Here is a 16,431-nt window from a genome sequence, read left to right as displayed (position 1 = left end):
TTTCTTATACAGATTTCTGTCCCTCTGCTTCTGTCTCAAGAACCATACCAAATACATTGTACTCTTATTCTGTGGAAATGTTTCCCACATTATTTTCCCAAGCTATATAAGTGATTTGATAGCTTTTATATTAAAGTTTAAAAAAGGAGCATGAGCCAGAAAGATAATCACATTATTAGAGAGAGAAATGAAAACTGTAACCCACTTCCTTAATGAATTTGGATGCAATGATTTAACAAAATTGTAGCAACTAAAATCCAACAATACTGTATCTAAAAAGAATAATATATCAAGACCATTCTATCCCATCAATGCAAATTTGGCTTAGCATTCAGAAATCAATGTAATTCACCAAATTAACAGATTTTTAAAAAGGAAAAATAATCTCGGTAGATATAGGAAAGGTAATGGATAACATCTAACATTCATTCATAATAAAAACTCTCAAAAAGTAGAAATGAAAGGGAAGTGCTTCAACTTCATAAACAGCCTCTAAAAGAGAAATCTGCAGTTAATATTGCATTGAAATGTAAAAGACTAAATGCTCTCCTTCTAAAATAAGAAACAAAACAGTATAACGAACAAAACTCATTGCTTCCATCAACATTGTATTGAAGGGTCTAATTGGAGTAATAATGAAAGAAATTAGAAGTCATACAGATTAGAAAGGAAATAGTAAAGCTGTCTATTAAATTACATGATTGCCTCTGTGGAAAAACTAATGAGCTCTTTTTAAAAAAACTAGTAAACTAATGAGTTTATTAAGGTGGCAAGATAAAAAGTCAAATACAAAAATTATTTTATTGTATTTCTGCATACTGGCAACAAAATAAGAAATTGATATTTTAAAATACATTTATAATGGCATTAAATAGCTAAATTAAGTATGAGTTTTAAAGATATGCATGATCTGTATACACTGAAAAAGTTCAAAAGATTTCTGAGATAAATAAAAGATCTAAAGGAATAGAGGCTTATCCTGTTATCATAGATTGAAAGTCCATATGGCTAAAATGTCAGTTCTTTTCAAATTATCTGTAGATTCAAAGCAATCCCCATCAAAATCCTAGCAGATTTTTTTTTTTTAGAAATTTACAACTTGATTCTAAAGTATATATGAAAATACAAAAAAAAAACCTGGAATAGCCGAATATAATCAATTCTCATTAATTCTCATCCTAATTCACAAATATTGAATTAGCAGACACTGAATCATTACTTCTAGTGGAAGGCCGGGTTAGGTTCCTATGAACTGCTAATCACAACATTCATAAATCAGTAAACAACCTTGTTTCATGTGTTTCCATTTTTTTCCCTTTTTATTGGAACATTGCAATTATACACAACAGTGGGATTTGTTGTCAAATATTTGTACATGCACACAATTTAACAGTATAATTTGATCCATTTAATTCCTCAATACTCTCCTCCTCCTCCCACTTTCCCCTCTCCCCACTCCATTGGCTGCCTTCTATTTTCATGAGATCCTTCCCATTCCCCCCCACCCAACCTTTTTCTTCTCTAACTTCCACATATGAGAGAAAACATTCTACCCTTGACTTTCTGAGTTTGGCTTATTTTACCCAGCGTGGTATTCTCTAGTTCCAGCCATTTACCTACAAGTGACATAATTCACTCTTCTCTATGGCTGAATAAAACTCCATTGTGTACATATGCCACATTTTCTTTACCCACTCATCCATTGATGGACATTAAGACTGGCTCTATAGTTTGACTATTGTGAATTGTGCTGCTGTAAACATGGGTATGTATGTATCACTACAGTATGATGACTTTAATTCTTTAGGATAAATATCAAGCAGTGGTATAGCTGGGTCATATCCTGTGGTTCCATACCCAGTATTTTGAGGAAATGCCATGTTGATTTCCATGGTAGTTATACAAATTTACATTTCCATCAACCGTATAAAAGTGTTCCTCTTTCTCCATATCATCTTCAGCATTTATTATTTTTTATATACTTGGTGGCTGCTATTCTGATTGGTGTGAGATGGTGTTGATCATTTTTTCAGGTTTTTGTTGACCCATTTGTATTTCTTCTTTTGAGAAGTGTCCATTTAGTTCATTTGCCCATTTATTGATTTTGTTGGTGGTTTTATTTTTGGTGTGGTAATTTTGTTTTAGTTTTTTTTATATGTTCTGTATATTAATTTCCTATCAGAAGAGTAGCTTGTGTTTCCATGGACGCCAAATTTATTGATTCTATATTGTTGACTCATTAATATTGAACTTGCAGCCAACAGCACCACTATTCATGCCTGAATGAAGTTTATCTAACGCATGTTGTTTTCTCCATAATGTATGTCATCACCTTCTTGCACTTGGCAACACCAGACAGCACTGCAGCACTACTCTCTGGTGCCATCAAATCACCATGAAAAAGTACAAAAGCACAACAACAAAAAAACTTTTTTTTTGTAGTATAGCTAGTGGCCCTAGCTATACTACAAAAAAAGTTGCTCCTTTATAAGACAAGAGCTGAAACAAGAAGTCTGAGCATTGCCTTATTTGACCTCTGTTGGGAACAGATGTGTTGGGAGACTCAAACTTTTTTTCTGCCCTTCACTTATCTACAGTTGACTAAAAAAATGATCCAAGTACTGATTGGGGGTTAAGCAAATTTAAGCAAAAATTTAAGCAAATTTTTAATGAGTAGCAAATTCACAATTATGAATATTAACTAAAACTTAAGAAAAGCTAAAGTTGTAGCTTTTTTTAAAATAAAATTTATTTAGTTCTTGATGGACCTTTTATTTTATTCATTTATTTTTATGTGGTGCTGAGAATCAAACCCAGTGCCTCACACATGTGAGGCAAGCACTCTTCACTGAGCCACAACCCCAGCCTGTAGGTGTTTCAAAGACTAATTATAAAGCAACAATATAACCAAGACAGTGTGGTATTGATGGAAAGATGGACATATAGATCAGCAGAGCAGACTAAAGTCCAGAAGTAAACCCTATGTATATGGTGAAATGATTTCTGACATGGGTGCAAAGACAGTTCTGTGAGAGGGGCCTTCAGCAATGGTGCTGCCCCAGGGGATCACCATACGCAAAAGAGAAAAAAAAAATTAGCCTTGATCTTATCTCATACCATGTGAAAAAATTAATTTGAAATGGATGTCAAGCCTAAATGTAAGAGTAGATACTATTAAATATCCAAATGAAAATGTAGAAGAAAAAAAATCTCTGTAACCTAAGATTTAGCAAAGATTTCTTAGCGTACACACAAAGCTGCAAAACAAAGGAGCAATACAATAAACTTCATCAAAATTAAAGCTTTTGCTCTTTGAAATACAACTCTACTAAAAAGAAAAGGTGGGTAAAATATTTGCAAAACATATATCTAATGAAGGATTTTAGAATATTTAAAAGATTCTCAGAACTCTATAACAAGACAACCCAATAAAAAAAGGCATAAGTTTTGAATAGACTTTAAACCAAAGGAGACATGGGTATGGCAAAGAAACACATGAGGAGACGTTCAACATTTTTTTTTTTGAGTTTTTAATATTTATTTTTTAGTTCTCGGCGGACACAACATCTTTGTTGGTATGTGGTGCTGAGGATCGAACCCGGGCCGCACGCATGCCAGGCGAGCGCGCTACCGCTTGAGCCACATCCCCAGCCCCAAGACGTTCAACATTTTATGAGATAGTAGGAAAATGAAAACTAAAACCAGAGGGTGATACCACTACACAGGCACCACAATAGATAAACTGTAAAAGATTGGCCATACCAAGTGTTGGCAAAAAGTCAGGAGGTTGAACTCTCCTGCACTACTGGTGAGAATGTGAAAAGGTCCTACCACTTTGGAAAGGAGTTTAGCAGTTCTTACAAAGTTAAATGCATACCTACCACATGACCCAGACATTCCACTTTTAGTGTTTGCTCCAACAAATTGGCAGTTTCTATCCAAAGATTTGAACACAAATGTTCACCCCCACTTTACCCGTTGTAGACCTAAACTGGGAACAGTCCACATGTTTATCAGCAGGTGAGTGGATAACACACATACATGTAAGGTAGGACTACCTAGCCATGGAAGGAGTGAACCAAGGCCACAGGCAGCAGCCTGGCACTTCAAAAATAGCTATGTTGAATGAAAAACTAGGTGGAAAGAAAAAAATACCTATTTCATAATTCCATTAGCAAAAGGTGCCAGATCAATGACAAAGAGCCAACCAGTGGTTGCCTAGGGCTAAGAGGCGGGACAGGAGGAGGGATTACAAAGCCAAAAGAGGATCTTTGGGAGTGGATCTTTTCAGCGATGATATGTTAATCTGTCCGACTTATCAAATTATACACTTTAAACATGTGCAGTTCATTGCATGCTCGTTGTAACTCAACAAAATTCGTGTATATGAATCAGAAGGTTTGGGAAGGCAAGTGGCACTCAGATAAAATGCTGTCAGAAAAGAGATCAAAGAAGGTGTCCTGGAACTAGACTGGCCTACCTGTAGGCATAGTTTTAGGGAGACCCGGGAGGGAATGGGAGTGGAGACAAGGGGTGGAGCAGTTAGATCTCAAGGTGAGTGCACATAGTGTTCTTTGATCACTAGGAGGAGCAGAACACAGGGTCCAAGGGCAAAACCACAGTTTTGGGTGCTCACAATAATCTATGTTCTTCTGGGCTGGGGTTGTAGCTCAGTGGTAGAGTGTTCTCCTACCACATTCGAGGCCCTGGGTTCGATCCTCAGCACCACATATAAATAGATAAATAAAATAAAGGTATTGTGTATAACTAAAAATAAATATTAAAAAAATAATCTATGTTCTGGCCTGGAAGGAGGCAGAGTGGGGCAAAGATATCATTCGTTCCCTGTGGATTTCCCTCTACGGCCAGACCCTCTTATAGGGCTTAGACCCTCTTATATACTTGAGACCCAAGAGACACTAAGATTTTGGCTTCCCTTGCTCCCTCCACACACAGAGCAGGATATAAAAATGACAGTTTGCAATTCCGATTGGTTCCTTTGACTCAGTGGGCGTGCTTCTTAGACTCACACACTGAGTCAATTAAAGAGACCACAGCAACAATTAATTAAAGAGACCACAGCAACAATCGCAGCCCCCAGGGAGAAGTTGATGACCTAAGGTGGGGATGGTGGGTGGGGCAGTAGTGTTGACACTGACAGATTATTTCAGAAAGGAGGCCAGGTTTTGAGGGCAAACTGCAGAGTCCAGGAGGGAAGCCACACAAGCGGCTGGGTGCAGCCAAGATGTAAGGTTATAGAGTTCAAGGAAAAGCCTGGGCTGGACCTGCTCAGGGGTGGTCATTGACCCTGAAAGAGCAAGAAATCAGATGGAAGGAGGGAGTGTGGAAAGTGAAGGTCAGGGTATGAGCACTGGGGCAGCTCACAGGCAGGGCAAGAGTGGAAGAGTGAGAGCCAGCCACCCTCACGCACAGAGCAGCTGCCTCTGCTGCAGAATCAACAGTAATGACCTGGCTGCTGCCAGGAGCACATGAGCAGCTGTGGGGACCTAGTGAGCAGAGGAGATCCAGTTGCCAGCTCCCTCCTGACCCTGGCTGCTGGGCCTAGTAGCTGAGAGATCAGGATGGGCTACTTGCTCACTCTCTGCCTGTGCCAGGGCATGGGTGCATAGAGCCCTATGGAAGAACCGAATTAACTAGATGTGAGTGGACAAATGTCAGTTTAAGAAGGCAATGCTTATGCAAGGGAGACGAGCTTGCACCTTGTACGACTTCTCTTCTGCTTCAGTATTTTCATAAGCACCTAGACAAGCGGTTCTGAAGGACTGCAGCATCTGCTTTGCAGGGACCTTGTTAAAATGCCAGTCCCCAAGCCTGCCTTAGACCTACTAAACAGGCCCTCTGGGGCAGGGCCCTGGGAACATGTGTTTTCTCAAGTCCCCAGGAATGTCTGATGTCCACTCTAGCTTAGGACCATTGACCTACATGTTTTAAACTAGATTTCTCCCCGGGGGAGTCCACTCGGGAGGGGGTTTATATTCAGAACATAATGATATGCCAACCATTTGGAAATGGAAAAGCAGAAATAGGGCACTGTTCACATTTATTTGTTGTTTTGATCAGCCTCATTCAGTCAGACTTACTTCTGTTTTAAGGCTTCATTTGGGGGATTCCCCTCCCCCTCCTTCTTTTCCCTTCTCCAAAGAAAACCAAAATCTTGTTAGTGGATTGAAGAATTGATTGAAAAAGAATTGGACCTTGAGAGAATGGGGAGCAGTCCCAGCTGGAGCTTGCCTGCAAGGCCAGGTTTTTTTTTTCTCTGTGATTTTGGGTTCGTTTTGTTTCTCTGAGCACAAGGCCGATGACTCACATTTACTGTTGAAAGTCTTTAAATCCAAACTGCAGCTGTCAAAATAAGATTAGTGCTTTCACACACCATGAAAGAAAGGGGATGGTCCCCCAAATGCAGGCCTAGATTTTGCCAGCATTTGTGGGTCTCTAACTTCTGAGAGAGCTTTTGGGGTAGGGTAGGCAGAGACCCCACCATTCCCAGTTGAGTGAAATTGCAGCCCTAATAACACACTTCTCTCTTGCTGTGGTAAATAATTTCTGATTTCTACATCTTGGGTTAAATAACATCAGGAGCTGTAAAAAGTAGAGAGTGGCTTATTATAAAGGTGTTCATTTGCTTAAACTCCAAGGAAGAATTAAACTGTTGGTTTAAACCGCACCACAGCATGGCCTGTCTACAATTCTGAAAAGTTTATTAAAAAAAAAAGGAAAAAAAAAAAAACCCTTTGATTTAGCTCTAGATGATGTCAGCCAGGCAGCCACAGTCTTTGTCCCATGCTCCCCTCCTCCAATGTAGCCGGATGAAAATTTCCCAAGTTCTCTGGGCTGGGACCCAGTGCCGAGGGCTGAAATGATGAATAAAGAAGAAGCTGGAATCTAGGGTGCAAGCGAACCTCTAGGGAAACACTGGGGTGGATTTCAGCACAGCTGGGGGGGGGGTTAGTTTCACCTGGGGAGTCTAAGCCCCTGCAGCCACCATGCCCTGTAGGAAGGAGTGAATATTATGGACCATCACTGCATGCTGACAGTTGCCTCTGGCAAGGTCGAGCGTGAATTTGGCCAGATCTTTCGTTATAAACCTCAAAATTGCCCACTTTGCTGTAACAGATCAATTTAGCAAACGAAACTTAGCCAAAGGTACTTTTAAAACATTTTTGAATCTAATATTCGTGTTCGTAGTTTTCCTATGTATCTAATAAAATGAAATTATGGTTAGAATTGTGATGTGGGCAAAATTTGATGGGGCTCACCTCTCTCCTAGTCCTGTGTCCCCTTTCTCCTTCCTGCTCCCAAACTTAAGGCTTTTCTTCCTTCTTTCTCCCTCCAGATTTAGGAAAGGAGAAGGGGATTAATGTAGGCCAGGTACTCTTTCATGTAGACTTTTGTTTTTTAATCTGGCAAATAAGATGTAATTTTTATTTAACTTCTTGATGAAAATTGAATCTCACTTAAGTCACTTACTTGAAGTTAACAGAAGTCACCCAGATGGGGCCAGGTTTTGTTGTAGGGATACATGAGGTAAGGCACCGAAGATAGCAGGAGACAGTTTTATTTGGCTGCAGCCAGGTTCAGAGGGCACAGCTTTTGCTGTAATCAATCAATCCCCTGAACCCCGAGTTCAGATAGTTTCAGAATTTTATACCCAGCGTGTAAGGGGAGGGCCTCAGACATTTACAATCTGCAGAAGTTCACATAAAAGCAGCTTTTTTTCTTTCACTGTTTTGGGCAAGTCAAGCCTTCAAGGACAACACCTGAGAAGGGGGGAGCTTCTTCTCCCCTCTCTTTCATCCTCCTGCCAACTGTTACCATGGAGCCCAGTTAGAAATGTAGACATCTCTGTGAAGCCCAGCTCAAGGCCAGAGGCCTTGTTTGCACATTTCTACAAACTACTATACTGGATAAATGATTGTGCAAAACTAGTAAGGGGGTGTCCAGCACCTGGAGTGCTGATTTCTTCCCAGCTAGTGGACAAGTAAAATAAGACAACACGAAAATAGGAAGTTTATCTACATTGAACTCTTTTGTAGAGACTCTTTTGCTGACAGTCCTAAAATCAGCCATGGTGAAGATTTCTGGAGAAGCCCAGTTAAGACTTTTCTGTGGAGAAAGGGGGTGCCACTACAGTTTGACTCTAAAGCGGATATAGTTTCTACCTGCCAGCCTCATCCCCACCCTTCCCAAAGAAACCTAACTGCCCTGCTCCAGTCAGGCCCTCAGCCTGTTTCCACATCACCTCCCCAGGTCCTTGCACAAAATCATTTTAGCAAAGCCCTTTTTTTTAAAATGGAAGGCCTCCTCTCAATGCTCCTGAATGCCCTTTCCTAGTTGTAGAACAGACCATATATATTTACTTTTTCATCTTGTTTATTGTCAGTCCCTCAATAGTGATGAGCTGGGAAATGCATAGCCACCAGCTCCCCAGGAAAGACACCCAGATCCCCTACACAGCTAGGGCTTGGTGCCCAGATGTCACCGTACTCCAAGGCTGCTTTCAGTATGGGAATACCTCTTGCTGAGGATGAGCAGAGGCACTTGAAGGGAGTTGTGTTCCCTTCTCATTCATCTTCTCAGGAACCCATTTCTAGGGGAAGAGAGTGTTTGTAGGACTTTAGGAACAGCCCTGTTGGGAGACAGGGCATATGAGCCTTTGTCATTGTTCCTTCGGCAAATGAACACTTATGGAGCACTAACTGCATGCACCCGAACACTACACACGGATCTGGGAATCAAAACCAAGTAGATCAGCTCATGCTCTACTGGGGCAGGCAGACATGTGATTAAGTCCTTCCAGTAACAGGGTAAATGCCCATGTCCCAGGGGGAGCCATGTGTCTAGGCTATGGGAGCCTGGAGGAAGGAGACCTAAGCCCTGTTTGGCTTGGAGAAATCTCCTGAAGGAGGTCACATTTGACTGAAGTCATGAGCCCTAAGTGTGGACACCAGGAAGAGAAGGAGGAAGGCTGTGCTGGAGTAACTGAAGCCTTTCCCATCCCCCTCGGCTTGCTTTATCACCCCCAGTGAAATTCTCTCAGCCTGTGAGAAGAAGAAAAAAAAAATGCTGTTTTTCAAAAGCATAAGGAATCATCCAAAAACATCTGTCCCTGGTTCAAATGGAAGTGACCACTGCCAGGAAAACAACAAGATGGTTTTGCCAAGACCCAGTCTGTATTTATTCCTTTGTCTTTGTTTAATTAGATTAATCCCTCAATGGTTTCCCTTGGGTACATACAGATCACTCCTGGCCATAAATCCCCAACTTTCTAAAAACAGTATGAAAGGACACTGCACTTGGAGCCAACTGGCACACTCGCCGTTCGTGGGACGATTCTTCTGGAATGCGAGCAGTACGTCTTCCTTTTCCTACCACACTTTGCACCCTCATGTGCATCTGGTGTTCCTTGAGCTGCTCTGAGAGGGAAGCAAGGGGAGCAGTCACTCTTGTTTGAAAGAGGAAACTGAGCCGTGGGGGAGGGCTCTCAGGTAATAGAGGGAGATTTACTCCCAGGTCTGGGCACCTTCCCTCTGGAAGACCGCAGGGACTTTTTTTATCTATTGGGTTCAAAGACTCTCATCTGGCTGCACCCTAGAGGGTTGGGGGGCCCTTGACAAACACCACTGCCTGAATCCCACCCGTAGCCAGTCTGGTTTCATGGAAGGTGAGTACCTTGGCATCAGGATTGTCAGAAAGTCTCCAGAAGGTTCTGCTGGGCATCTGAGGCATGCACTGCTGCTCCCATAGACAGGACCTTCTTGCAGGTGTCCCCGCCTATCTGGAAAGGAATGAGCATTTTCTTGCCTCTCCCTCTACTAGGGGAAAGTCTTGAGAGGCAGGGATTGTTGTCATAAGGTCCTGATTCTACTTTTAAAATACTTTCAAAAAAGTTCTTTTGTAACATGTTGATTTCTCCCCATTATTATAAAAACATTTGTTAGAAAATTTGAATTCAGACTATTATAAATAAGGGAAGAAAAATCACCTATTTTCCTGCAGTGCCTTGGTCACTGCAGTTAGGCAGGGTTCCGGCTGCATCCCAAAGGAGGCAGGCAGCACCTGGAGCAGAGAGTGGGCGGGTCCAGGTGCAGAAGCTCCTGCCTTCCTCCAGAGATGGGCTTGGGCTGTTGGGGGACAGCTGGTTGGAACCTCACTTCCCAGCCATCAGGACTTTGTGCAGGGATGCTACCCACCAGTGTAGGGAGCTTAGAGTCTAGTAAAGGAGACGCATGAATACATCACTGCACAAACACTTCAGTAATTAGCATCATGATACATGCCAGGAGGAAAAAGACCAGGGACACACTCACAGCTGATGAATGAGGTCAGAATCCCGGAACAATTCAAGATCCTCATAGCAAGAGGTGATTTTCTCATCAGCCTGCAGGCAAACCAGAGCTACTCAGCCTGGAATTCAAGAACCTGCCACTGTTGCTAAACCACGCAGTGGTGTTCATTGAGCTGGGCTAGATGGGGTTGAAGGTTCCCAGAACTGAGAGAATCTGTGATGCTGCCAGACTGATCCTTCCAAGCACAGCTGAGGTGCAGTCAGTCACCAGTCTCTTTCTTAAGGTTTTCTCCTTGAGTGGTCCCCACTGCCTGCGGAGTGGAGCTCAGAAGACTCCGCCTGTGTGTCCACCGTCCTCTGCCATCTGGGGTCAGTGGTCTTCCCCATCATCTTCTGCTACTTGCCCTGGAATTCCCTGAGGGAAATTCAGCTGCCAGGCCTGTCCTGCTTTCCTGTCTTCTGCACTGTGCTCACACTGCTCTTGAGGCCTGGAGTGCTGTTTCTCATTCTTCAAACACCTAGCCCTCACCTGCCAGCCTTGCCCAGTGTCTGACTGACTGGCAGTGGCACATCCCCACTCTGATGCTCCCACGTTGTATCATGGTCCCCCTCGTATGTTAATCATCTTGGTTACACCTGATGAAAGCCACTGTGTTAGCTCTTCATTGCAGTGACCAAAATACACGACAAGAAACAACTTAGAAAGGGAAACATTTATTTTGGCTCATAGTTTCAAAGGTTTCGGTCCGAGGTCAGCTGGCTCCATTGCTCTGGGGCCAAGATGAGGCAGAGCACCATCGGGAGCTGCTCAGCTCTTGGCAGCCCAGGGAGACTGCGGGCGGGAGGGAAGGAGGGAGAAGGAGGGAGAGAGAGAACATCATGGTGAAAGGATGTGGCAGGGGAAAGTTGCTCAGCTCATGGCAACTAGGAGAAGGAAAGAGAGAGAGAGAGAGAGAGAGAAAGGGAGGGAGGGGCTGCCAAGAAAACCCACATTTCCAGCGCACACCCTCAGTGACCCTACTTCCTCCATTAGATCCCACCTCCCAGTGGTCCATTCAGCCACCAATGGATTAATCCACTGATGAGGTCAGAGCCCTCATGAACTAATCACTTCCTCAAACCCCCACCTCTGAACACATAGACATGGAAGGGCAATCTAGATACTAATAGCCACTCTGGCTCTCAGTTCCTCAAACGGGGCCAGTTTGTTCCACCCCAGGACCTTTGCATTTGCTATTCTTTCAGCCAGAAACACATTTCCTATGTATTCAAGTTACTAATTTTTAGTAGAATACAAGCTGTGCAAATTCCTTTTTTTTGCTTTGTTCACCAACGTATCTCCAGGGTCTGGGACATTGTAGATGCTCAACACATGTTTATTGAATAAATAAATGAATATCCTATGATTCAGATTATGTTTATAACTCTGGGTTAGGTTTATAAATGACTGTAGATTTTGTCCTTCCCTGATTTTTCACTATAATTTTTGTACCAGCTGGAGTTCTTTTTCTGATTATTACTGTTTTCCTTATATCTAAATCTACTGGAAATATACATGGAAAATCCTAACTGGAATTCCCAAATGGAAATATAAGATATAAACCTGCTGGTAAGAGGCAAAAGAATTTGAGTCTATCAGGTTTTGTTTTTGTTTTTTTCCATCTACTTTAGAGGTTTGGGAGTGACAATATTTCTTTTAGCATTTTAAAACCAGAAAGAATCCTTATTAATGGCGTCTTAAACATAAGCATTTTAAACATGTGATAATGTAGATTTTATTTTTAAAAATTGTTCAAGGCAATTAATAAGAGATGCTGACTCACATAGATTTAATATTTTTAATCACTTTAATATTTTGTATTTAAAAGCACAATAATTTATGAAACTCAAAGGTCAAGGAGGTGCTATTAAAAAGTGTAACCGTTGGATTCAGGGACCGATCAAGCTTTCTAGGTAATTGAATTTTTATCATTCCTGTCATAATGATATCTTTTAACCAGAGAAAATTCTCTTATAATATATTCAGTCCCTTTCATACTCTCCAATTTTCTCCAATTTTTATGGCAAAATCACTGAAAGAGCTAGCTGTCTGTCGCATCCAAGTCATCTCCTTGCTGGGAAAAAGTGCCAGTATGGTCTGCTGTCTGTGCCAAGGAGAGACTGAATCAGTGGTGGACTGGAGATTCCTTTAACCTTCTCGTCCTCAGACACGTTCTTGTATGCCAGTAAATGTGTGCCTGTATGTGCGTGTGGGTAAATAGCTAGGGCTCAGCACTTTGTGGACATGTAATACATACTGACCCCAAAATGACATATTGATAACAAACAGTTCTCAAGAGCCCTGGGAATATTTTCAAAGCAGTTTCCATTGGCATCAGAAAATACAAATTGATGTTAATTAAAAACTATTTAATGTATTTCATAGAGGTGAGAAATAATTCCAACTTTGAAAAATGTGTTTCTACCCATACATAAAACTCACCAAAATATTACCAGTGGTGGCCTCTGACTGGTAGATTGCCTTTTATGCATTTTTTCCCCAAATCCTCTAGTATGATCACATATTTATAATATGGTTTTGAATGTTATTTTAGCACCTTTCAATAGAGTTGGTCATTGCATCCCTCGGGTGCTCCTCCTCCAGAGCTGTGTTCTAACGGTGCAACTTTGCCTTAGTCCAGGATCTGTGTGCCACGGAGGACCATGCCTGTGAGCAGCTCTGTGTGAACGTGCCGGGCTCCTTCGTCTGCCAGTGCTACAGTGGCTATACCCTGGCCGAGGATGGGAAAAAGTGTGTGGGTGAGTTTCCCTGCAGCCTCGCTTGGTGAGGGAGGAGAGGGAGGCCGCTTGCCTCCTACACACTCAGTAACTCTCCTTTGGATTTCAACAAAGTGCTGGGTTCTTTGGTCTAGTTCTTAGGCAGAATTTGAACATTAAAGACTTAATTTATGGCTGAGGCAAGCATTTGCTCATTCAGCAAAAGATATATTTATGATAATCTATGTAAATAAAATCATCTATTACTGCATTGCTCGGAAAGGACTCCATAGATTTTCTTAAAATTTGGAGCATATATTTTGAATGGTCTGACTTAAATATAGCTCGGGTGTTACATATGAAATTCAGTTGGTGGCGGGCAGGTGTGCTGTGTGGTACTATAAGACATTGGCTGCCTTCCTCCCACAACAAGAGGCCCAATGACCACCAGGTGTAAGCCCAGCTGTATATATTAAGACAGAACAAACAGTGACCTTGGACAGTGGTCCAGGAAAGAGGTCTTAAGGGCAGTTCTTGAAACTGCAGCTCATACTTACAGTCTGCTGAGCACCTTCTGATTTGGGTGACTCCATATTGAGTAAGCAGGTGAGAGGTGAGAGAGAGGGGGATGACATCTGATTTGTTCAGTGACGGATAACAGGTCTCCTTAGCACCTGCAGGGCAGGCCAACAAATCCCTATATGTGTGTGGCACCTCCCTGTTTGTCTACAAAGCCCTTGCATGCTCACATTCATCCTCACACCAATAAATGGTGCCTGGCAAATAGTAGGTGTTTATGAAGCTGAGTTGGATCTTAAGAAGATGAAAAGGACATCACTGGCATCAGAACTGGATCCTAGATCTTCTGACTGAATCCTGTGTTTTCTGTTCCATATCCCATTGCTTTCAGGAGCCCGGTTGTATCTTAGGTCCCACAAACAGTATGTGCTTATTTTTTTGCACATAGAGTTTACGTTTTCTAACCTACCTTGATTCTTAACGAGGGATATGGAAGGCGGGGGGGAACACAAATGCAAAGCTGGTAGCCTGCTATTTAGGGATTTTAGGTGAATAATGAGAATATCATAGCTTTGTTTTTATGCACTAGTGGAAAATGACTGTCATAGGAGGTCCACAAGTGGAATTGGTCTCCTGAATCTTAGGATTTTTTGTTTGTTTGTTTCTTAATTTGCTGGTGGTAACCATGATAAGAGAGTCAATGGTATCATGTTTGCTAACACTAACAAAAAGAAGCCAACATGTAAATACCAATTATTATTCTTGTTTCATTAACTTTTATTATACAAATAATATATTTTCACTAATGAACTTAAACAGTTGAGAAATGTCACTATCCATTGTGTTTCTTACCATAGTTTTTCCATAGAAATTTCTACTTCAAGGCCAGGCATGGTGGTGCATGCCCGTATTCCCAGTGGCTAGGAAAGCGGAGGCAGGAGGATTTCGAGTTCAAAGTCAGCCTCGGCAATTTAGTGAGGTGCCAAGCAACTCAGTGAGACCCTATCTCTAAAAAAATACAAAATAGGGCTGGGAATGTGGCTCAGTGGTCGAATGCCCCTGAGATCAATCCCTGGTACCAAAGAAATATCTATTTCAAAATATTTTGTTAATGTTTAACAAAATAAAGTCACGCTACTATGAGTGACTGCTAATGGGCAGTGTTTGTTTCTGTGGTAATAAAAAGTTCAAAAATTTATGAGGCAACAGTTGTACAACTCTAAATATACTTAAAACCACTGAATTTAAATGAATGAATTTTATGAGTAAGTTATATGTCAAAGTTGTTTTAAAATTTTCCATCTTTGAGTGTCTTCCCTCAAAGGAAGTATTTCCCCTGGGGGAAATACTGGGAAATGGCATTGGCCAAAGTATACTGATATATTGTGTGCATGTAGGAATATATAACAATGAATCCCATCATTATATTCAACTACAAGACATCAATAAAAAATATGGAAGAAAAAAAAATAAAGTCATGCTGTCTATTTTATTTTATCACCTGCTCTTCTTTCCTTTACCAGTTGTTCACTGGGTAGAAATTTTGGGTGCTGGAAAGGAAATCAGACCATTGTGAGGAGGGCCAGTGCATGACCTTCAGGAAGCAGGGGAAGTAGGTCTGGCTGATGGATGAGGGAAGGAACAAGGATAACCTTTAACCTGTGTGGGTTCTTGGGAGTGGATGGACTAGAAGGGCTGTCTTGGCCCTTGGGAGACTGACTGGAGGACAGTGGAAAAGCCCAGTTCTGTGAATATTGCCAAATAATTGCCTACTCATTCTAGTGTCGTAGAGAGGCTTTGTATCTCTAAGGATTTTGTGATAACTTCTGGGATTTGACATTTATTGAAGAGTGGCAAGCAGGATCAGATAGCTTCTATGGTTGCCAGGGCCCTGTAGTGTGCTGTGCTTATTAGAGATGGGTACTTCTCCTTCTGCTGTTTATGAGCATATAAAAATGTCTGCCTTTCCTTTGGTGGTGGTGGGACATCTTAGTAGAAGAATGGGAAAATGAGAAAGACCCATATCCTGATGTGAACCAGGTCCTGCAGATGGTTCTACCATCACCATGCTCACCACCATCACAGATCAGGTGCTTAACTTCGATAAATGTCCTTGACCATCCCCTGGACAGCCATTTCCTGGACAGCCATTGGCCAAGCAGCTGATCTGTGAGAGGCTGAGCAGGAGAAGATGAAGCAGATCTTTGAAGCCAGTATCTTTGGTTATCGTGTCTGAACAATTTTCAAGTTTAGTTGCTGTTCCATGGGGCTCTGCTGAATACCAGAAATGAAAGAGATCAGAGAGTACAACCATCAGAGAAGAGAGACATGGATGGCTCTGCTGGAAGATCTGGGCAGGGCAGGGAAGCAACTGGATAGCTGTCCAAGGAAAGGGCAGTGACAACATGGAGGTGGCAGTGCTCTCAAAGCATGAGGACTGAGGCTGGCCTGGGAGGGGAAGGACTTGCTTCTGGAGCTGGTAGGTCAGGAAGAGACTTTCACAGTGAGCACACCAAACCAAAGGTGAGCAGGCAGCCTACACTGAGGGCATAAATTGGAGGGTCTTGTTAAAGATGGGGACTCCAGGTACAGAGACTGGTAAGGATCCTGGACATATCCCATTGGTGGCTGCTCTGGATGGCCTGTGTGTATGGGGGGACATTGAGAGAAGAGTGACCATACATCCCAGTTAGTCCAGGATGATCCCAGTTTATGCCTGTTGGCCTGATTCTTAATAGGGCTCCTTTTCACTTTTAAAGCCATTCCATTTTGGATGCTTTGTGACACCATCACCCTCGTTAAGGTGTCCATCTCAACTTGAACAGTTAAGGAGACCAGCCCTGTTG

The 16,431-nt window shown here is 42.1% G+C and overlaps 1 protein-coding gene across 2 annotated transcripts in view; it reads left to right on the top strand.

Moving 5' to 3' along the window:
• Nucleotides 1-16,431, top strand: part of Matn2 (matrilin 2) — a 141,161-nt gene that overhangs the window by 59,638 nt on the left and 65,092 nt on the right. For both annotated transcript variants that reach the window (XM_005316315.4, XM_005316314.5), the window contains exon 5: nucleotides 12,986-13,108. In XM_005316315.4, coding sequence (XP_005316372.2) covers nucleotides 12,986-13,108 — 123 coding nt within the window. The remainder of the gene's footprint in view (nucleotides 1-12,985; nucleotides 13,109-16,431) is intronic.

Source organism: Ictidomys tridecemlineatus, chromosome 7, assembly GCF_052094955.1.
Source record: "Ictidomys tridecemlineatus isolate mIctTri1 chromosome 7, mIctTri1.hap1, whole genome shotgun sequence".
Classification (NCBI taxonomy): Eukaryota; Metazoa; Chordata; class Mammalia; order Rodentia; family Sciuridae; genus Ictidomys; species Ictidomys tridecemlineatus.
The sequence above is the reverse complement of the archived record's forward strand: the minus strand, read 5'-3'. Positions and strand labels throughout refer to the sequence as shown.